This window comes from Glandiceps talaboti, chromosome 7 (genome assembly GCF_964340395.1).
Source record: "Glandiceps talaboti chromosome 7, keGlaTala1.1, whole genome shotgun sequence".
In the NCBI taxonomy this organism is placed as follows: domain Eukaryota; kingdom Metazoa; phylum Hemichordata; class Enteropneusta; family Spengelidae; genus Glandiceps; species Glandiceps talaboti.
Window position 1 is genome coordinate 8,262,481 of NC_135555.1, and position 24,740 is coordinate 8,287,220.

The 24,740-nt window shown below is 34.7% G+C and overlaps 1 protein-coding gene across 1 annotated transcript in view; it reads right to left on the reverse strand.

The window, feature by feature from the left end:
• The window catches only part of LOC144437882 (uncharacterized), a 129,557-nt gene that overhangs the window by 50,612 nt on the left and 54,205 nt on the right, over positions 1–24,740 (reverse strand). The window contains exon 2 of the mRNA XM_078126914.1: positions 7,283–7,514. Coding sequence (XP_077983040.1) covers positions 7,283–7,514 — 232 coding nt within the window. The remainder of the gene's footprint in view (positions 1–7,282; positions 7,515–24,740) is intronic.

A 24,740-nucleotide genomic window follows, 5' to 3' on the forward strand; every position in this document is an offset into this window, starting at 1 on the left:
ATTTTTTGTCAAAGTTATTTCAGGTTTGTCTTCATTTTTTCTGCATTATACAAGTACATATACTGCTGCAAGTCACTGAGATAATATATATATATATTTTTTCATACATTATTATTCTGTGTAATGTCATTATTAGACACTAATATATCAATATATTGTCATCTCTCAATCCTTGTTATCTTCTTTTCGTTTGATATCAATCATTCCAAAATGACAAAGCCATTGATTCATTTTGATGTTTCAATACAAGGCTGTGAATAAAGGTGCAACTGAATACGTTCCTACTTGTAAAGAGAGTTACAATAGGTAACTGGTCGTAGACAACTACAAAGCTGCCTACCTACCAGTAAATATTGTCAACTTTTAATGTGACAAAATTAACTTTTCACAACAAAACTGAAAAATTGTCAACAACATTTGATCTCTGACTGAAATAACAAATTGCTGTCTATCAAAATAAATTGCGAACTGCCCCAAGAAATTTCTACATTTAGCATAAACACATAGAATGGGTGGTGGAGGTGTGGTGGTTCATCTACTTTTTGTGAAACTCTAAGAGCTTTTTTCAAGTTATTATTCACAGAATTAACATAATAAGAAATGATTCAAATTTGGTCTATAATTCATAAAAATTTGAGTCCTTCAAATTTACCCATTCTAATCGTTAATTCCTTGAAAGTACACCATACTTGTCGGTCATGTGATCACAAAGTCACATGATCAATGAGGTCACATGATCAATTCCAGTAATAATTTATGGAACCATTCTTGACAAGCAGATTAACAGTGAAATGGAAATATATATATATATAGAGTTTGTATTTTAGTATATGCCTTTCTTTTATAATGAAACACTTACTATATATAATGCCAGGCTTCAGTCTGCAGTGTTTGTATAATGAAAATTTTGCTGCCCCCAAGAACTATCTAAACCATCTATCTGTACAAAGGTGTGATAATGACATCTCCGTTTCAAGAGAAATATGATATGGCAAAGCAGATTTGATACCCAACTTCATACCTGAAAATAATCCATTGCTATGATATGTACAAGCCAGGTTCAATTACAAATCCAACATAGCTCTTTGTACACAAGGAAATGAAGTATCATGAGCTAGTTTCTCATTTCAAAATTGACATTAAACAAATGATTCAAGTAGCGCTATGGATAAGGAAAGCATCATTTTTCATGCATTTTTAGCCTTTTAACGGGTGATTTGTATTGTGGTCTTTTATTTACAGAAACATGATGATATATGAAGTGACATACATGAACAATTCACTTTCTATACAATTTATCATTATAGTCTCCATCAACTGATTTTGTATCAAAAAGAGTCGTGTATCAAATTTCTCCTACAATTTCATTGTAACATGTAAAATCTAGTATACCTACTGTGTTATATATAATTTTTTAGTGTCAATTTACTTTAGTTTTGGAATAAAATTGCAGTGAAATACAGTACCTTCTTTTATTTTTGAATTTTTTCTCACAGGAAATTCATTTTTGGGAAATAAACAATCTTTATTTTGATTTTTTTTTGTATCTCTTCTTGAAGATGAAAGCATCTGAACTAAAATTAGAAGTGGTGGTGGTGAGGCTGGTTGTAGTGGTTGTTGTTGTAGTGGTGATGGTGGTGGTGGTGGTGGTTGTAGTGGTTGTGGTTGTAGTGGTGGTGGTGGTGGTGGTGGTGGTAGTGGTTGTGGTGTTAATGGCTGTAGTGATGGTGGTGTTAGTAGTTGTAGTTGTGGTGGTGGTGTTAGTAGTTGTAGTTGTGGTGGTGGTGTCAGTGGTGTGTGTGGTGGTTGTATTGGTGGGTTATATAATAAATTATCATGGTGTTTATCATGGTGGTGCTTGTACTGGTGGTGGTAGTAGTCAAAATAGTGATGGTGGTGGTTGTAGTGATGATGGGGGTAGTACTGCTGTTGGAAAAATCTGCCAGTTTTTGCCACTATATTTAGTATACAAGTCTTTTACGAAAATACAAATGCAGAAAAGAAAACCACCAAAAAAATGAAATTACAGCTGCTTGATCTCTGTATGGAGACAGGAGCATATGACTTCTACAGGTTGCATAGACACATGGCCATGTATCAAATTTCACTCCCTAAGGGAACTATTATTGCTCCATATTGCAATACAAAAGTAGCCTATCTAACATATGTGTCTAAGCATTGAATCCAAAAATATAATTACAATCCCACAACACTGTTTATAATTTTATCAAACTGAATTCTGAAGATTCTAACATGTATTCACATGTGTCATCTTGTTCGAAATAATCATTTACACATGACAAAGACTCTGACTAGTCAGGAAATCTACAATATGACAACAATATGTCTGAACTTTTGGATCACAGCAAAATATTCATCAAACACAAACTACAGATATAAAATTATCACATTTCAGGAATTTGTCACGATACTGAAGTTATGTTGTTCTTTTTTTTCTTTTTCTTGGGGGGGGGGGGGGTTTGAGGAAAAAAAGTCACCAATGTTTCTTTCTTCTTCACTCACATTTTGTTGTTGAATTGCGTTTCGTTTTATTATATATAGCGTGGTTAATGTACAATGCATTGATGTATTAAAGTGTGGCTAACCAACCGTAAATGCGTCTTTGTTAGTAACTGCCTCCTCCATTGTTCTACACATTACGTCCATTGTGACTCTGTACCTGCACTTTTTTATTTTCACATACCAGTAACATATACACCCCAGTGACAACTTTCTAAACTGAGTATTCACAGGGCTCTTTTCACAAAATATGCAGTATATGATAGTACATGTATTATTCCCAATGAGGTTTTTATATATATGTATTTATAAAGAGAAGAGAATGGCACTGAGAAATAATGGGAGTATGTTGGTTGGTCACAATGCAATGCATAATGTCATATGGTATGTGATCACAAGTCATTATTTTTAACAAGATTTGAACTTACAAGGGTAGTTGATGACTACAAATAGAATTAATACATTGTCTTCGTAAGGGGTAGGGTACCATAAGTTTTCATTAATACAACTAGTAATTTGTCTGCAATTTTTATCTAGGAAGAGTACAACAGTAGAATATGGTATGTGCAGCTCATCAAATACCACACTTCTTGCAACCTACCTACCACCAGTGGTCATTTCAATACAAACTGGGAACTTTATGTGATGAACACATACAGATTTGAACTTTACACATGCTACTTTAAACAAACCTATCCTCACCACTAAAACCCCCATATTTTCAGAGATAGGACTCTAAACCTTATACTCTAGACAGGTCTATGCTAACCAATAACACATACATATTTTCAGGGATTTGAACCGTAAACATTATACTTTTAGACAGGTCTATATTTAGCAATAAAACATCCAGCACAAATACTCGAAAAAGTCATGGGTGCCTTTAATTGTTTTCATTTTCTTTCCTCCAGTAAGTTACATCGCGTGCAATGTGTCCTGGTAGTCATCTGACCTGGGGCCTGGGCACTACTATTATTACTACTATTATATTTTTGAAGGACAAGATTTCTTCATCGCAAAGTTTGTGTTGCACACTAAGTGCCCTTATATTGTATATGACTGGGCACTTAATATTATTTTGGGATGAGCTTAAGCAGAGTTCCTTTGGTAGCAAGTTGTATTGTTTGCAGAACACCCTGATTTGTATTCAACAAAGGCACTGGTCATATGTTGATAATACTTTTAGCATTAGGAGAGCTACATGCATCCATTTGGTGCACACACATATGTGACAACATTTAAAACGCTAATAAGATTAATGTTTCAATTGTTCTATGTTGGTTGTATACCACATATTCAATGTTAGTATAATGGTTTACAATAAATCGTGGCAATATGCTCACTGTAGTGTCAGATGTTATGACGAATTACATGTACGTGTAGAGTCACACTACTACAAAGGCAAACTTTTTACTCTGCATTATCAGTGTTTGGGTGGTAAGTAGGTAAAATCTACCTGAGTTCCCTTATCATTTTACTGGGGTTCCCCACCAATAGTATGGTATAACGTGTAGGAAACCATGCTAGTTTTACCAGATTTCCTCCTTTTTGTTACCACGGTTCCCAGCCCTTAGCAAAAACACTGATTATTTTCACAGTATGGCAATTGAAATTAGTAATAAATTAACACAAACTGGGGTCTGCCACCTCAAAAGTAGTCTGTAACATCATCCCTAGGTGTTGTTTTCAGACTAGGCGTAAGGCCCTCTCTCTACTAGGAGAGAGCTAGCAATAAATCTAGCCAGAATGTGGGGAAGGTGACTCTTATGGAGACTTTATCGTGGGCTGATACTTCAACAAGGTGAACTCACAAATACTTGAGTTCTTTTTATCCCTAGAGTGATGAGGATATATTATGCCATCAGTCAGGAATGTACATGTAATATGTTTGATAAGAGACTTTAATATGCATAACATGAATAAGTGGGAGCTGGAGTTGGTGGGGGATACAGATATCTGTTGTACCTAAGCTATAAATGATAGAATTAAGAATCATGTACATAACATATGGAAAAAAATATGGCCATGATTCTCGGAGGTCTTGTAGTATTGATTTCTGTTTTCATATTCAGTTGTATTGGAAGTCTTTTTCAATTCGAAAGTTTCTGATTTTGATATCTGTTTTTAATTTTTGATTTCCTATCATTTTATGTAGGAAGTCTTTTTCACTAAAAACCTTCTCAATTTTTTGATACATTCCTGTTTATATGTAAAGACAGAACTGTTTGTTTTGTTGACAGTCTGGTCTAAAACAAGTAAAGTTAATAGAATAATATTTTGAAGTACCATATGTTTTCTAGTAACGTAAGATGATTACTACCTGCAATTTTCAAACCATTCATCATTTTTTTCAGTTGTAATTATTTCATTTAATTAGATTCTCTCAAATTCTTGTAATTCTGAAGCACGGAACACAAAGGTCAGTTTGTTGTCAAACCATTCATTGAAACATTTTATTCATGTACTGTGTTAAGGTGGCCATATGGATGAGGATTGGGTATTTATTTTGGATTTTTAATTTATAAAACAATTTTATCATGGCTTCCTACTTGAAAAATCAAAGTGAAACAACATTGTCTAAGTCTGTGTTTGTCACTTAATACATTGCAAAAAACCTGTAAAAATGTGGGGTTTTTTTTATTGTACGTACAATAATAAACATTTACTATCTATTAATCTTTTGCAATTCATTGAACTAAAACAAGGACTTGATATATGTTGTGTCACATTGAACTAAGTAGGAAGTGATGATAAAATTGTTTTATAAATTAAAAATCCAAAATAAATACACAATCCTCATCTATATGGCCACTTTATGAGTGTCTGGTGTTGTGATATGAAAGTATTGGTTGCCATTTTGTGACTGCTGTTCCTTTGTTGGTGGTTGCTATGTGAGTGATGGTTGTCACTAAGTGACAGCAATGGTTGTTAGAGTCCAAAAACTTACAAATTTAACAACCACTAATTCTAAATTTCACAGTTTGTGACTCTGTCCATCCATTACCATATTACAACATTTTCACAACTACTTTCTTTTGTACTTACGGACATTCCTTGCGCACAACACTTTGTTTCTGAAATTTGCTGTATTATCAAACACACATCTACATTCTCACACTTTGTATATACGTAATGATAGGAATGCATGGGGGTTAAGTTTAATGCCTTTTGAATTAGACTTTCCTGAAAGCAGTACTTTACCAAAACCACTTACCTGTAAATTAGTACACATTATATCAAAACATTTTATTTCGCTTTCCTTTTGACTTCTGTCAATCAAAATCTCAAACACATACTTGTCTGAATTGTTTTTCTTTATGTGTGTGTGTGTGTGTGTGTGTGTGTGTGTGTGTGTGTGTGTGTGTGTGTGTGTGTGTGTGTGTGTGTGTGTGCATGCATGCGTGCGTGTGTTCCCATTGAATACAACAATACATCACAACAGACTATGGTCTCTGATAATAGGTATATCGTTCTCAATCATACTATTGTAATGGCGCCCTCTTGTGGCTAACTTTACTAACTTTTAGTTTGAATCAAACTGTGAGGGTGCACTATATATGTTTGAAAGGTAACTAAATCCATCCAGCAGGTACATATGCTACTACCATTACAATTTGTACAAAGGCTAAGTACACATATGATCAATAATGCATGTCACAAACACAGGAATGGGTAAATACAGACATAAGATTGCATGAAGTGTTTTGAGAAAATATATTCTGGAAAAGCCGATAGACAAACATACAATATAGTTGACACATGTTATTTTTATACAGTACAAACATAAGAAGGTACAGACTAGACTGACTATGTCGACAATCACAGAATGGACATACTACAAAAACTTTATTTTCATTTTTTGAATATCTGTCTGTAAAGCTTATATGGTGGTAGTTCAATGATTTCATGGAGTAAAACAATGGCGCGTCAAGGGGGATAACATACATGTACAATGTTATGCTAATATTCTGATGACAATCGCAGTATCGATGCATCGATGTTTTTTGTTATGTTTGACAAAGAGAAGTCCGATGAGAGACAACTATGGAGGTCAACGGAAGAGACTGATGTCTATAATTTCTATAAAGGACATCAATCATTTCCTCCTCAATAGGACATCCGTCCTATTAAACTCTGAAATGGACATCCTCTTTGTTCATTCACTGTACTGATGTACTAAACTGCAGCAGGTGATTTAGTTCAATTATCTAGACCTTGATAATTCAGCTCTGATATGTAGTGATGGTAAAAACACTTCTAATCAGTGTCTGCTCCAGAAGTGAGTTGGCCTATATCAATGATTTCAACTCAAAGACTGGCTATGACTGTATATCTATGATGAGTCACCAAAGATTACAGGCGTAATAAAGGCAGGTTGTCTACCTTGAGTTATAGATACAGGATAGGGGGTGTACATTAAACCTCACTTGGGGACATCATCTTGTCTACCTGAGTTATGCAGGTGTACAGTAAACTGCACTGGTGGACATCATCTTCTCACATAATAGGAATATATATAAGTAACAGACCAGTAGAACTGAACAGACTAGAGAATATAAGAGCAGAGGAAAGGAAAGGAATTGCAAAGGGAAGGGAAGGGAAGGGAAGGGAGGGGAGGGGAGTGGAGGAGAGGGGAGGAGGGTGCTTACAATATATCATATAACAAGATTTGCATAGCTATATAAACCTGTAGCCACCATAACAAGGAGGCATTATATCCTGGATATAATGGTTACAACTAGTAAAACTATCAAGAACTGACCTGTTGATGTAGAAGTACTGCTGGTTGTTGGTGATGATGATGATGATGACGACGACGATGATGACGACGATGATGATGATGATGATATTATAGAACCTGCTTGACTTGGATTACTGTGTATAGAGTCATGGTCTGCATCTCCTTCACTTTCACTATCTAGAACTATCACATTGTCGCCGCGGTTACCGCTTCTACTCACTTCTCTCTTCTCCGATTGCTCAGGTTCACTCTTCTGTGAATTAAGCAAATTGTTAAACTTTAATATATAGATGGAAATGCGTCATTTGAGCGATAACACTTGACAACTTTTTTGACACTTAAAATATCAATCAACAAATGAATGACAGAATGACACTCTTCTTACTTACAGTGTGGCAAATATAATCAAACCTTGAATGGGTTCGAACCCCAAATGCAGTTAGTAAGATGCAAGTGGTTTAACCACTCGACCACCGACAACCATGAATGGGTCAAATTTGAACCCCGACTGCAGTGGTAAGACACAAGTGCTTTAACCATTCGGCCACCGACAACCCTGAATGGGTTTGAACCCCAACCGCAGTGGTAAAAGGCAAGTGGTTTAACCATTCGGCCACCGACAACCCTGAATGGGTTTAAACCCCAACCGCAGTGGTAAGAGGCAAGTGGTTAACAACTCGGCCACCGAAAACCCTAATATATATACACTCATATCGATCATTCTCAATTTTTGGGAATCCATATTATATCTCCTAATTGTTAACATTCCTAGAATCAATAGGAGTAACTTTAAAACACATAAATTGGGTAAACAGTAAATATTTGCATGATCAAGGTCCGTAGTTAGCCAATAAAAACGTCACATTCATTTCCAATTTCCTATTTCAAAGTAACTATATTTTACAGTCCTATTTCATAATACTTAAGTACCAATACTGATATTTACAGTAAAATTTATGATAATAATATCATAATTCCATGGCTCAATTTCTCTAATATTTCAGTTGACCTGCTTTGAAAATCTGTCATGTTCTTGTCGCATCTAAAAATCGTTGCATAGACTTTATATGAATACCAATAATAATTCATTGTAGTTACACATGTTATAACACACAGAAGTTCAAAGTTTTTGTAGTTTTTTTGATAATTCATTTATCGTACGTCCATGAAATTAAGCTGACTGAAACTGGGGATAAAGCATTGTACCATCAACTTCTACAATCAACTTTTTTTGATAATTGAATGTTTTGTTGTCCAATCTGATGTCAGTTCAGCTTGTACCATCAACTATCACAATAACAGACAGTTTTGTTGTCTCTCATCTGAAGGTCAAGTAGTCTGATGTCCAGCTGTGAGTCATTATTTACATAAACTATTGTAGTGTTCAGATAATGTCCTATTAGAGATGCCTATTAGAAATGGCAGCAGCACAATAGCCCATATCGAATAATAAACCAGAACCCTCACATCTCTCAACCAGTCTTTCACCAAATGATCAAAGCACAATACTCCATTGATAATACATCCACAGCATTACGTAACTACAAAGTGTGGCCTTTATACTGAACAGATTATGAAGTCTCTACAATAGGTTTGGCCACATCCTTTGTTAGGAAAGCTGTGTGTACTGCTCTGTGTCTTTTCCAGGACTGTTTTCAGGGAAAAAATAATGATAATACAGAAAACAAAGGATTCCATCTCGACTCGTTGACTTTAAAGCTACACTAGCTATAACTGAAGTACTATTTTTTTGATCAGACAACGAACAATATATTCACTGAAAATTGTTAAATTACCAGTAATTAGATGTTAGTGGTCAATTATATCATTCTGTAAGTAGTACACTAACAAGGTGAAATCATTATAGCTAGCACTAGGTCATTGATTTTTTGATGCAGACTCAAAAGTCAATGGATTTTGTATATCATATTATGTGTACAGCCATACAAATATGTTTACCCATAATACTGTTCAGGATGTACGATATTACAAGTTATTTATTCATTATATCTAAACAAAACAGTTTTAAAATAACGTTGAAGTTACAACTAGCACAGCTTTAAATGAAGAATCTGATCTATCTCACGGCAAAGATCCATTGAACACGTTTTCATTTCATTTTATAATTCTAATGATGTTATTTACAAAATTATAAACACGTACATGCTACAATAAAATACTGAAAGACGGACCAAGTGTATATATTTGTGAATTCTTATATTATACTTTAGTATAGCAATAAAACAGAGGCTCACCACAATTCTTCTACACAGCAAATATAGATTCTATGGACATGATATCATATTGAATTCAGGAATCTACTGCCCTCAACGTGACATCAAGTGATACATTTCAATTACTGGGTGTACTCATTTTCTTTTTCTGTTATTTCTCATAACAATAATAATACACAATAATTTCATCTATCACATTCCCTACAATACGCTCAAATAACTATTCAATCACAATCCTTCTGTATTAGATTCAGTATTCTGAAGTAGAATCTACCCATTTCCTCAATGACAATCATTTTTCCAATGGTCCACACCATTTAGTTACAGTGTATGTGAAAATATGAGTTTACCATACTATTGGTGCATCTCAATGTTCCTGAGTTTTTAAACCTCACATCACAGGCAAAAAACTCTTCAATACAAATATTTTTTCTGTTCTGAGTCTTATTTAGCATGTGCATATGAACACCACATAAGTTGTTTAATAGCCTGATCACTGCACTGTTGAGATATATTGTTACCTCAGCTGTACTTCCTAGCCCTTGTATCAACTATGGCATGATGGCTAGGAAATACAACCAGCTAACGATGTATCTCAATAGTGCCGTGAACAGGCTAGAGTACGAGGGCTAGGCAGTACAACCAGCTAACGATGTATCTCACCAGTGCCGTGAACAGGCTAGAATACGAGGGCTCGGCAATATAACGATGTATCTTAACAGTGCCGTGAACAGGCTAGAGTACGAGGGCTAGGCAATACAACCAGCTAATGACGTATCTCAACAGTGCAGTGAACAGGCTAGTAAGTTGTACATCCACTGCAGAATCTCTGATACAGTTGAAACTCTCTGTTTATGTTATGTTACTGTTCATTAAGGTGTCCTATGTGGACTTAACAAACCATACAGTACTTAAATAAAATTTACCAAAAAAAAAGCCACATCCAGCCCTCTGGCTTGTAGGACACAAAAAATATCAAATTAAATACATAAATAGATAAATAAATTTCACATATGTCTCACTTGTACATGAAGTCTTTCCCACGGTTAAAAGCCTCATGTAAAAAGTTTGCAGTATCAATGAGAAATGTTATCATTAAATGTTGCAGTAATACCGCATACTTAGAATATAGCATCAAAATACCTCCTTAGTTGTTAATCTCAAAGTATGATTAAATACTTAGCCTAAAACTTTAATATCAATTCAATTCAGTCTATAGGGATTCTAGTTCTGGGGATTTAGAGTTCAAATAGAAAGTACTTTCTAACCGCTTTGTCTAATAAGATTGTTGAGAACTAAAGGATTAATACCCACTATCGTCAGTTTGTCTATTCAGTAAGATACAGACATTCGTGCCACACTATATCAGCCAGCACCACTCTGATAGGGCTGAACAACATGACGTATCTTACAATATACAGTTTGTCCTGAGGAAGGCAAGTCACAATGCCGAAATCTAGACATGACAAAAAAAGTAATTCGGTTGTGTATCAATGGATATTATTCTAGTTACAGGAGCTAAGACATGAAATGTGTTAGCTACATGTGCAGTCGTGATAAAATGCAACACCACATACATCATGTACATTGCTATGTCCTACATATTAATGTGTTGTAATATACTGTAATGAAATAATTAGGATATGGGGAGTTTGTTACTCCTAATAATGTAATGCTACAGTGGTATATGTTTAATTCCATATTTAGAGTCATATTACATATACTGGTACAATGTGAGATGTGGGTGAGCGTTGAGTGGATGTGTGGAGAAATGGATTGATAGACAGATGGATAGATACAGCAAGCGAGCCATTGACTCTAGTGATCAATTACGTAATGTTATGGAGGTGTTGATAAACAGGCAACACAGTGAATTACAGTCAAGTTGCATGACATCTAGCATAAGTAGATTACTAACGATGTATGACACCTGATAACATGTCTAGAATATCAGTAAAAGAAGGAAAAATCCCAAGATTGTCTGCAAAGGGGAAACTCCTCTGTACATTAAAAGTAAACCAGTTACTATGATGTGAATTCTGAGAAGGTGAATGGCCTGATAAAAATGGACTGACTAAGAGGCACCTGGGAATGACTGTCACAGTCTGAATAAAATAATCTATAAGATCATTGTAGACACGAAGAGGAATGAGGAAACCCACTTACATAAAATGAACATTTATTGTGAGTTCTGACAAGGTGAATGGCCTGAACAAAAAAGGAAATGTGAAAGATTGTGTATTGTAAGAATCTATCGTTGTATATGTAGAGTGCTATCATCAAAAGAACATTTATTGTGAGTTCTGACTTTGTGAATGGCATGACATCTTAGAAAGAATAGCAAAGATATGTAAAAAGAACCTTAAGATCATTTTAAATGTGGAGAGGAGAGGAGAAAGACATCATTGACATAGCCAAATGAACATTTATTGTGAGTTCTGACAAGGTGAATGGCCGGACACCTGGGAAGGAATGTGAACATTGATGTAAAAACAATCAATCAGAAAATTGTTAACGTGAACACATCATTGTAAATGTAGAGAAGAAAACCTTTTTTTTTTTATTATCAAATAAACATTTATTGTGAATTCTGACAAGGGGGAATGACCTGACACCCTGGAAAGAATGTGAAATTTGATGTAAAAACAATATATGATAACCTCATAACCTTTAGAAGTAAAAAGGTACAATCCTGTGTGCAAACATTTATCATGAATGCTGTTAAGGTGATTGGCCTGACAATGTCACAATCTATAATATCGTTGTAAACATTTAAGAGAAAAAAGGAGAAACAAGGTGAATGCCCTGAAAAATCAAGTAAGATAATGAAATGACTATTATTACATTGTAAATTGTGATGAGGTGAATGGCCTGGCACCTGACTGACGCTGTAATAAAACAATGATTGTGAACATGCAAGAAACGGAAATGAGAAGAAATCGTCTGTACTGTAACAGTGTAATGCCATGTAATGAAAAATATGCTGTGACATGGAACAACCAAAAAATATGAATAACTTGACACTGGGAACAGGCCCCGGAGGTCAAAGTTCAACTACAGCATTACAAGGTATTGCAAGGCAAGGAAACAGGAAATATGTCTCTGGGGTGAAGTGTAACAAACCCGGGTAACAAACAATGCACAAGCCAAGTTGAACAGATTCACAAAAAATATGGAATTTATATCATAACAATCTATGTCTATGTCACTGATTCTGCGGTGCTCAAAATACAACTCAAAAGATTAAAAATCATTATTTTTCCAGATTTTTCATAAATTATGCTCGCATATCATATTATTCCTAATCATATTATTCCCCAAAATTTTGTAGTCAGTCAGAAAATAGTCCTGACCTAAGGGTTTTGCCACTACTTGTCTTTTCAACTCATATTTAATCATACAGTATTAGTTAGTAATTAGTATTAGTATTAAATGGCTTAGTAATATAGTACCTGGAACCTAGCAAACAAGGTGAATGCCCTGACAATGGTACCTGGACATACAGGTGAAAGTTCAAATACAATAATCTTATATATCACTATGACAAACAGCGGAAACAGGACAAATCTCTGCTGAAGTATAATCAAATGAACAAGCTGAGAAATGTTACAAGGTGAACGGCCTGAAAAGGAGGTACCTGGGAAAATGATTGAGGATAAAAATCCCAACTTAGTACACACGTAACAATGCTGCCCAGAAGTAAGCTGCAGATATTTGATGACAAACAATGCCACCTTGTTGTAGTACATTGAATTTCTACATCCTGATCTCTTCACTCCTATCAATCAAGTTTCAAAACTGTGTAGCATGTACAATGTGTGAATAACAGATGAACAGGACTACATAGCTGATTGAGATCATTTCAACTGTACTGTATACACACCCTTCACATAGAATTGCAAATTAAACTGTAACCACCAGTCTGCACCACACATACAGAATTACAAATTGAACTTACAGATTCACAAAGTCCATGATACTCTCCCGGTAATGTGCTTTGTTACATTAATACATGATATTAGAATTTTAATTTACTGAATTGAACAAGTATCTTCCCAGGATTTTTGACATAACATTTCAAAGCACCTTTCCATGGTGAATGTGGTCAATCATAGCGTTGTTCAATTAGTACACCTAGCACAGACCTATATACACAGCACAAGGCCCTATGTAACTCCTCAGCACCCTAAAAGCATATAATCTATTGTAACCTCTAAAAGTACATGCATACAATTGGTCCTTCACATAGCAACCTCTATCCTATCAGGTCACCATTTATACAGCTGGGCTTATGTAGCACAATCGTGGTAAAAATCTTATGCAAGGACTTTAGCCATTCAGAAACAACCAGCCACAAGAAGGCTGAAAATGACAAGTTGGAGATTCTGAACCAGCCAGTCTAACAATTGGACCATCATGACAACTGGCAGACTATATCTTTAATTACAATATGCAATTGATGGTTATAGGCTAGGAAGGGGACAATGTGTCTTTGTCACTTAAGCTCTGATGGAGGATATGTTAACATTTATAACTCAAACAACAGCCTCACGATTTCAGCAGCAATCTGATATTAACTGATCAAGAATTTGTGTGACCAATTACTTTTATTGTATGCTCATGAAAATTTACTAAGAGCAAAGTAAGGAAAATTTGGAAGTAAACAATTTGTATGTTACCAGACTTCGACATGTTTTACCCATGATATCTGTATAACTGGGACCTGGTACGATAGAGGCTGCAATGTGAATGCTTTAATCCTATGTGTTTATAGAGGCTGCTGTGGATTGTATGCTCCCTAGGGAGTTGACGAATAGAGGGCTGTTGTGTCGCTATAGGTCCAAGCCGGGGGTAATAGTTGTAGAGCATTTTGACATGTTTTACCCACGATATCTGTCACTATTGATTTATGATTGTTATTGATATTCATGGTGGATTTACATCACACTGATATTCAAATAAAATAAATAAGTACTGGTATACAATGTGGTTATTTATCGTCTGACATTACTCTTTATAGTATAACAACGTCCAACACTGTGCTCAAAGTGATTTACAATTATAAGGATATATGGATGGGTGGATGGATGGATGGATGGATGGATGGACGAATGGACAGATGGGCAGGCAGGCACGCGGACTTACAGACAGACGGGTACACAGACAGACAGACATACAGACAGACAAGAAAAAGACAGTCAGACAGACAGACAGACAGAGACAGAGACAGACAGACAGACAGACAGACAGATAGACAGGCAAACAGACAGACAAACAGACAGACAGACAGACAGACAGACAGACAGACAGACAGACAGACAGACAGACAGACAGACAAGTGAAATGCGAATGACTTGAAAATGTAAAAGACAGATAATGAAAACACAGGAAATGTATGTCTTCATCTTGTTTATTCCTAATATGACCATTTTGATGTGTTTGTGACCATGACAGTTCATTGGCATGAATCACTTAAATTTATTTCATATTTCCATTCTTCTATGTCTAAATCATTCCTACTGAGTAGTTTGTTACAGAACATACGTTGGTATAATATTTCAATTAATATCATAGAGAAATTTACATCAGTTTTGATTTTAATATTTCATTCTCAATTTCATCAAAATATTTTTGAGTAATGTAAATTAATTTGATTTCATTAACATATCATCAGTCTTATGAGAATAGATGTTTAATGGACTCTGCAGTTCATTGTATCATATGAAAATTTCTCTTCACAGACTTAAAAAAAAAGAATTTTGCTGACATCTCGAACGTAACAACAGCCCAATGTGTAGTACCCCTAGGCCTAATAAAAAAATTGTGTGGTTCCGATTACGCTCAATTTTAGAATAGGTGGGGTAGATAGATCCTATCAGATCTACAGCCATTACAGATTGGAAGAACAGTTTTATTTTGTCTTTTTAAGTTGATGTCAGTTTCTGCATCCACTATTTCTCGTGAGACTTTGAGACTTCACAATTTTTGCGATTTTATTGGGTTTTTTTCGAATACGTAAAAAAAAGTTTAGGGTCGGCAGTGAAAAGCTAGGTGGGGGTCGGGTAACCGGAACCAAACAATTATTTTTTTAAAACTATATCAATGCTGGTAAGCAAAAATGTGGGATTTGCTTCCAAGAAATTTTTTCACTCTGTGATTAAATATGTTCATTTGACAATATCAGTATTAATATCATCAAAAACAATTATTGAGATATTTACATGAAGTTTAATTTCATAAAGGTATCAAAATAAATTTCATCCACAAGTCATTCAGATCAATCTGACTTTGTTAGAATGTCTGTATCAACTGTATTAACAAAACAAGTTTTTAATCATGGCATTAATATATAATTCATATGAACATCACACACAACACAAACTGGTTGTATATATGTCATACATTGCTAATAGTTGTTTGCATAGAACAGCCGTTTATCATGCATATTATATTTAGACAAACACAGACATATCTCGTACCCACTCTTCTGAACAATGGTTTTATCATTTTTTTACGAGTGCTACTCTAAATTTAGATACGGTAAACCTGACTGTATAAAGGCAAAATACAAAAGTGATTGGTGACCTACTTTACGGTCAAGGTCAAGGTTAAGGTTAGGGCTAGACACAGACCTTGATATCAAAGCACTTATTTGTACTTTTATTGCAGCTATTGTGGGAGTCTGATAGATGTTTATGACTTGATATAAATTGTCAGCTCTTAGTAAATAGTCATGTCAAGGTAAATTCTATGTTCAAGTTATTCACCTTATCAGTTAGATTTTACTACTGATGGAATTTTATTTTGCAATCTATATTTATAGAAAATTTTCTTTTTAAGTGTGTGTCTGGGTATGGGTATGGGTATGGGTATGGGTATGGGTATGGGTATGTCTGTGTATGTGCATGTGTATGTGTATGTGTATGTGTATGTGTATGTGTATGTGTATGTGTATATGTATGTGTATTTGTCTGTCTGTCTGTCTGTCTGTCTGTCTGTCTTCCATCTGTGTCTGTCTGTGTCTGTATGATTTGATGTGCCTGTCTGTATGTTTGTGTCTGTATACATGTGTATTTGTGTGTTTATATTTGTGTGTGTGTGTGTGTGTATGTGTGTGCTTTATGTGTGTGTCCTAATATCCCTAGTCTGTACTGTGTACATTGATGATCTGTATATCTACATCACTGATATGTATGTATGATAGCTCTCAGCTAGGCTGTAGAAGAGAGCACTATCATAGACACAGATCAGCATTATAAACAGACTAATCCTGAATGAGCTTATTCCTGAATCTGACAAGACCCATCATCTTGGATTTGATTTAAATAAATGAACTGGTTTCAAAGGAATGGGTAAATACAAAGTATTTCTTGTTGCTCAATTATCATTAATTTCGACATATACAAGTGTACGGTACACGTTTTAGTATTCTATCCATTTCCCATTATAATACTATCCATTTCCCATTATATATGACTTCAAAAAAGATACGCACACAAACAATTCACTCCCTTGTTTTTTAAACTACAATATAAACCTGATTTAAACCAAGTCTAAACAATAACAAACTAGTATCGATATCATATATCAAAACAAACAATACTATGAGCCATCCTCTGGCCCATAATCTAATCTAATCTAATCTAATCACACCATGATATGGTTCCTAATCCTGCTCCTGTCAAAATATACTAGCACATTAAGGAACACCATGATATCTAATGATCCTAACCCTCCATCCCCCCCACCCCCCACCCCCACCTGTTAAAATCTACTAACACATTAAAGCAAGCCATACAGCATTTAATGAACCATCTCACTTACAATTTCACAGACTTCTTGTTGTATTTATAGCTAACATGTGTTATCAACACTGTCACATGTACAACAGTACTACATATTGTCTGGATACCATAAATAATACTTGTAGCTCCTCAGTCAGGGGTGAACTATTGACATGTCCTCTTTAGGGTCATTGACCTGGTGGTCCTTCCCACCATGAGGTATAGGGTGATGACCTTTTTTTGCTTATTAGCATAAGGTCATCACCTTGTATTATAAACATCTATACTCCAAGAAATGAAGATTTATGACTTATGCTTTGCACGAGGTTAACTTTTTAACAATGCTAATAACTTTTTTTTAAATTTGAACACAACAAGCATGAACTAGGTGACAATTTGACTAATTACGATAGACTGTGCCTTGGTCACAAATTTCCCAGAAAATAAAAGTTCTTCAATTTTGGCCAAACTTTGCTACATTGGTAGTTTACTGCTATCCTACATCCAATCTCAAGACTCTCTTTATGGGCTCATAGATGATTTGATACCACGTTAGCATCTAGACTACTACATAGGGGGATGCTATTTGTTTGTCACTCATCACAAGACCTAGTTCTACTACTACTAGCCCAGAGACTTGTTTTGATGTTACTTTCTCAAGAAGTGCTCTACACCAAGCCCAGAGACTCGACTTGTCTTCGTGTTACTATCTCAAGAAGCTCTCCAAACCACGCCTAGAGATTTGTTTTGGTGTTACTATCTCAAGAAGCTCTCCAAACCAAACCTAGAGATCTCCAGAAGAGCTTCATATGATAGTATGACTAAGACAAGTCTTTGGGCTAAGGTTGTCACTACATACTACAGCCATGGGTTGTATTTCTTTTGTATTAATAGCTACTCCTCACTGACCTGACCATGATTTTTATGATCATTCAGCCACTTATTAGAAAAGATGACCTTTTTGTCATGGTTACTAAAAAATTGTAAATGCACTGAAAATGTTAATAGAAGCTTATTTTTCACAGACAATCAAACCATTTGTCTCTACAGATTGTCATTATATGTGTTATGTATGTCATTCTAATTTTGTTTAAACCATGTAGATTGAAGCAAAAATCAAATCAAATCAAAATCAAAGTCAAAATATTGTGTGTTGTTTTCCTACTACAGTAAACCTAAGTTAGTGACTGTGGTCAAAAGCAATCAAATGTGTGGCCAGTTTCAATCCTAAATAGACGTTTCTGACATTTTAGAAACCAAGAGTCAAAACACTGACCATCTTGATAGTTTGTATTGTATTACATTTGACATTTCATGCTTATAAGTTCTACTATCAGTATCATATCACATGCTTTCAATTGCTCCCTTGTGTTTGCTACAGTGTCTTTTTGAAATTGGATTCCATTCCACCTACTCTGTGTGCCACCTACACACTTATCAAGTTATCAAGCCTGAGGAAATCACAAGTTCAAAGTAGTATTCAATACAGTATTGCATTTCCTACAACAAGCTGGGACATCAACAGTTCAATATCTTGGGGTTTTATTCAATATTTCAATCTGTGTTTGAAGAGCAGTGGAGATGATCAACTCAAGTTCACTGAGGACACACTCAAATCAATACATGTAGGTTCCTGTCCATATCAACCGTTTTTTTGCTTACTAGTAAAACCATACATGAATTTTCTTACAGCTTTTGTGTGTGTGTGTGTGTGTGTGTGTGTCTGTCTGTCTGTCTGTCTGTCTGTCTGTCTGTCTGTCTGTCTGTCTGTCTCTGTGTTTGTGAGTGTCTCTGTATATGGGTGGGAAAGAAGATACATCAATGTGTATGTAGGTGTGGGACGGGGTGGGGAGGTCATATTATCACCAAACTAAGAATATAATATTTATATGTTGTATGATACACTATATGGGTGCTGTCAAGTATTCAAGATTTTACTGACGTGAAATATCATTAAAATATTATATCTCATTCAAATTTATTATCTTACAATTTGGGAAACGATGAAATTTGATGTAAAATCTTCTCAAGTATTTCCAATGTAATAAAACTTGTATACATACCTTAAATGGAACTCAGATAGGAAGAACATAATACTGTATTAATTTAATTATTGTTGTTGCACATATTTCTTTATTTTATTTTTTTTATATTTATTATAAAATAATCATCAAGAAGCACTGAGAAAATTTAATAAACTTACAAAAAATTAACTAGATGTAGTCAGGGAATTTATGTGAACACAGCACTCATTTATGATGGTAGGTAAGACCTACTAAATGATAATATCGACTTCCTGTCTAACTACTCAGTGTGCTGTATTAGCTGTTCTTTATGTTATATAACTTGACCTTGAATCTAACTGACTACCTTTTGCCTCTTTTAATGGCTATAAAATATACTTTGCATATCACAGACATCTGCTCCTGTAGAATATTTATGACACCTTTTTGACATAAACCATAAAAAAAGCCTAGAATCCTAACACATGGACACATGTTTCACACATCATATCATATCATTATAGTCATCTAAGGAATTGAAAAATGATTTTATTCAAATTTCTTGGCATATCTTCACAGGCCTAGCCACAATGAATGGTAGAAATGTGATTTCTATACCTATGCATCAGATAGTTGTCTATATATAAAATAACACAAATATAAACCTGAGATATTTTACTTTAAAAAAATTCAGTTTTCATTTTAAATCATACCAACTAATTCTTCTATTTTAAAATTTACCATATACTACACCAACAGACTTAAAAAGTGTTTTTTCAGTGACCTTGTTTCTGTCAAAAAAATAACGTGTTTCTGTCAAAAAAATTCTGATTGTCTTTCCCTGCTCTTAATATCTGCCACATAGTTGTTAAATACACACTTGAAAGCTGAAGACAAAACATTGCATTCAATTTCCTGTTATAAATAAACATGAAATCGAAGGCCATCTTATTGTTATCTGGACAAATCACCCTAACAATGGCAAAATTAACCACAAAATGGACTGTATCTCAATGGATAACCAACCATGGCTAGATACAAGTTGACATCTCCAATGAATCTATTAGTTTGCCACCACAGTTTTCATCTTTTCAACTTTAACAATGCCAATTCCACAGTATTTTCTTATATAGTGTTTTTGGTACGGTCTTTGAATAGTAGAGGTAGTCTGGATGCCAACGTTGGTGGCTATGATTGAATTTTAAATTTCATCTCATGCATCTCAGGACTTTATTGAGCTTAGACAGAAAGAGAGATCTGAAAAAGTTGATGAAGGGTAGCACTGGAATACAGTAAGAGGAACATCTAGTAAAACTTGCAAAGTTTATTTCACATACACTATACCATTACTGTAAAATAACTGGGGGTAACTGAGGTACGTTTTGCACCACCACCAATCCAGGAAATAAAAGCATTTTCATTAAGTTTGGGTTCTGAAGAGTCATATCATAGTTTTACATCACCTACATTATGAGTGATTTCAAAGAAACATCAAGTTGAAGTTGTCCATCATTTGGGGTCTTTGTTGTCAGCCACATTGCATCATGGGAGTCAGCAGAAACGTTTATGCTTTAGGTGAACAATTGCATATTCATGACTCCAACTTGCTCATCACCTACAGTGAAAGGTCATGAATATTCATTGTTCATCTATTGCATTAACATGAGTATGTGTGACATACAGTTTGAAAAATGTGTGATACCAGATTTTATACATGTTTTGTTAAATAAATTTTAATATATGTTATCATAAATAGCATTGACATTTTGATGAAGTCATTTCATTATACAAGGCTCACAATAACACTGAATTGAAAGAACAGTGTTTTACTTTGTTGTTTGTTTGTTTGTTTGCTTGCTTGTTTGTTTGTTTGTTTGTTTGTTTGTTTGTTTGTTTGTTTGTTTGTTTGTTTGTTTGTTTGTTTGTTTGTTTGTTTGTTTGTTCTTTAGCTGGGAGAAATTTTATTATTTTTATGAAAAATCAAGGGTAAATGTTGTAACAAAATGATTAAAATTATAGTAAGAAGTTAAATTTGGATGGCAAGTATTTAATAAGGTTTGTGTACTATTAATTGATGGAGGTTGGCACATACCTACTATCAGTATCACAGCCTGTTTTTGTCATTATCAATTTACAGAGTTCTACAGATCATCAGAAGATGTGTTGAAATTGTCACAAAAAGTCTCTGTTTATTCAGAGCAGTGGGAGGAATAGTCAATACTGCCCCCATTATAAACTAACACTCTAGGAGTAATTAGTCACCATGATAACAGATAATTACCATGGCAACTAGGCAATGTAAGAGGCTACTCATTTGTGGTAATTTTACACAAAATAGGAGTGGAGAGTTGCTTGCCAGCCACTTCCTGTCCATGTAGGCCATCACCTGTTTGACTCCAACCACACCAGTATTGTTTGTTTGCCCACCACATTGATAATTTGTCTTATGACAAGGTCATCATTCTCATTAAAGTCACATCATGTTCATACTCTAGTGGTTTCATGCCACTCATCAAATTTCCTGTTGTCTTCACATTTTGACAGTTACAAAACTGCTTGTAGAGATCATCATGTTGACAAGTCTTACATCAAGTAGACAATGTCTTAACAGACATCTGGGCTGTGGTGTGGTCTAAAGAGGAAGTACCTATGACTTGTATTTTAGTAATGCTCTTCAACATCCTTCAAATTATTCACACCCAGAAATAATTACGCAGTGAAGTAATCATGAAGTTCCCTTTCCTACTCTTTAGAGATTAACTTTATTAATACTAGCTTAATTTGACTTTTCAAGTTCACAGCTTATTGTGAGATTAAATCTAATTTGTCATCATAACGATCAGGAACTATATAGGAGTCACGTTCTTTTATAGTTAGTATGTATCGGTACATTTCATCCAAATCATTTATGCATCATTCAAATTGTAATTCACTAGCTACCAGTCAGTTTTAATTCCGTTAGTTTCACACTTTAACTGTGAGAGAGACCCACAACTTTATATATAACAGAATATTTTCTAGATTTCGCCCATTGTATACCTCTGATTAATAGCTCTGTGAGAACGCAGTTCAACTTCATAAGGATATATATTTGCCTAAGTGCTTATTACCTTTAGATAAATAGTTATGAATACTCAGTATGCATGTAATAAATATGTACATCTCTTAAGTCCTATCAGGTAAGAGTGAACTAGTATGAAAACAATAGAGGTGAAGTACAGTTTCAATTTGGTGATTCTTGGCAATCCCACTAAATTTATACGATCTGAAATCGTGAAATGACTTCTCCAGAACCAAAAGTTTATGAAAATACAACTATTTCCTGGAGTGGCACTCCCCTTTAAATTAAAGCTAAACTTATTTTATTTCCTTCGTAACAGTTACTAAATCACATTGACTGCAGTCTCAGACTTTCACTTATACAAACATAAATTGATAATTTGGGTCAAGAGATTACTTGAGTAACTTGTGTTTGTGTTGTACACCTCCCACGATATACGCCTACACAGTGAATAATCCAAGTTCTTATATATCTCAAATTTGGATATCTCAAATTTGGACTACTTGCCAGAGAAATTGTGCTGTATGTTTTAATAAAAATTTCTACAAGTTTCATCTTTCAATTTCATATTGGACTAAAAAACCATGAAAATTCTTATCATTAGATTGCCATTACTATTTTCCTTTTTAAAAAAAAACTAAAAATAATGTAAAAATTTTTAGTAAAGAAATCTCTATTACTAGTCTACTCTAAATATTGTGTCAGATATCTGGTAGTAGGTGTTCATGAATCTACTTCACATAGATGAGATTAGAGAAATTATAGTTCTCTCTACGTATATAGTCGCCATGACAACCCCTAACTACAGTCTCAAGGGGGAAGTGATTACATTTTCAAGATGTTAATCTTTGCTACTTGCTTCTAATGGGAAATCTAGTTACAACTAAGCTAATATTTTAACACATTAAAACAACTAGGCATAACAATTCCGATTTAGGTGCTCAGTGGTGTTTATTTCTCAACTATATGGATCAATTGGTTTATTCAATGTCTAACAATTACAACTGTCTTGGCAAAATATACAGAACTGTGCTTCTACACATCACATAAATATTAAATACTAAACATATTATGTATTACTTCAGTTGATCAAGAAATCATAAGGTATATCAATCAGTCAATCGGTCGGTTGGTTGGTCAGTCAGTCAGTCAGTCAGTTGGTCAATAAAAGCATCAACTCACTCACTCGCTCACTCACTCACTCACTTACTCACTCACTCACTCACTCCGTTAAAGTATGTTAGCTCACTTATTCATAAACTTAATCAGTCAGTCAGCCAGCCACTCAATCAATCAATCAATCATTCAGTTAGTTGTTAAGTCTGTTAACTCATTTATTCAGACATACTCACCCACTCAGTCAGTCAGTCAGTCAGTCACTCAGTCAGTCAGTCAGTCAGTCAGTCAGTCAGTCAGTCAGTCAGTCAGTCACTCACTCACTCACTCACTCACTCACTCAGCTAGTTGTTCAGTCTGTTAGCTCACTTATTCACAAACTTAATCAGTCAGCCAGCCACTCAATCAATCAATCAATCAATCATTCAGTTAGTTGTTAAGTCTGTTAACTCATTTATTCAGACATACTCAATCAGTCAGTCAGTCAGTCAGTCAGTCACTCACTCACTCACTCACTCACTCACTCACTCACTCACTCACTCAGCTAGTTGTTCAGTTTGTTAACTCACTTATTCAGACATATGCAGTCACCCAGTCACTCAATCAATCAATCACTCAGTTAGTTACTTAGTTACTTGTTAACTCACTGTTAGCTCACTCATTCACAAACTCAATCAGTCATTCAGCCAATTACTCATTTATTTATCAATTCAATCAGCTCTCTGTTAGTCAGCAAGTGACTTGATCACTCACTTAGTCAGTTACCAAAACTCTTTCCTACTACTAAAATTCAAAGAAAGGTAGATATCTTACGAATGATCAGTAGAGCTAGCCTGTCCAATAGATCTGAACAATTGATAAATGTCAAAGTTGAGTACATCGAAAAAAATGTGATTTGTAGAATAGAGTAGTCTGCACAGCATACAAGAAATCAAACTATTTATATGCTTGCGGTGAGTGTCTAAAAGCAATACAAGCTGTTGATAATTTCTAGGGGTCAGCATGACTTTTATACTGTTCTCAAAATTTTGTCATTTATGTCACGTTTTTAGCTCAGAGTTTGTGTGCTGATTTCAATGGCTTTATAATGTTATATTGTTTATCTAACCATCTGTCACCTGTGAGAGGTGATGTTTACTTTGATATCTATCTATACTCTATATAAGAATATAGCTTAGAACCCATATCTTACTACAGGGTATTTCCTTTCCTTTATGCTGTATGACAGTAGATGTTGTTTCCTGACCTACTCCAGAAATGCAGAATTCTTCAAATGAAATT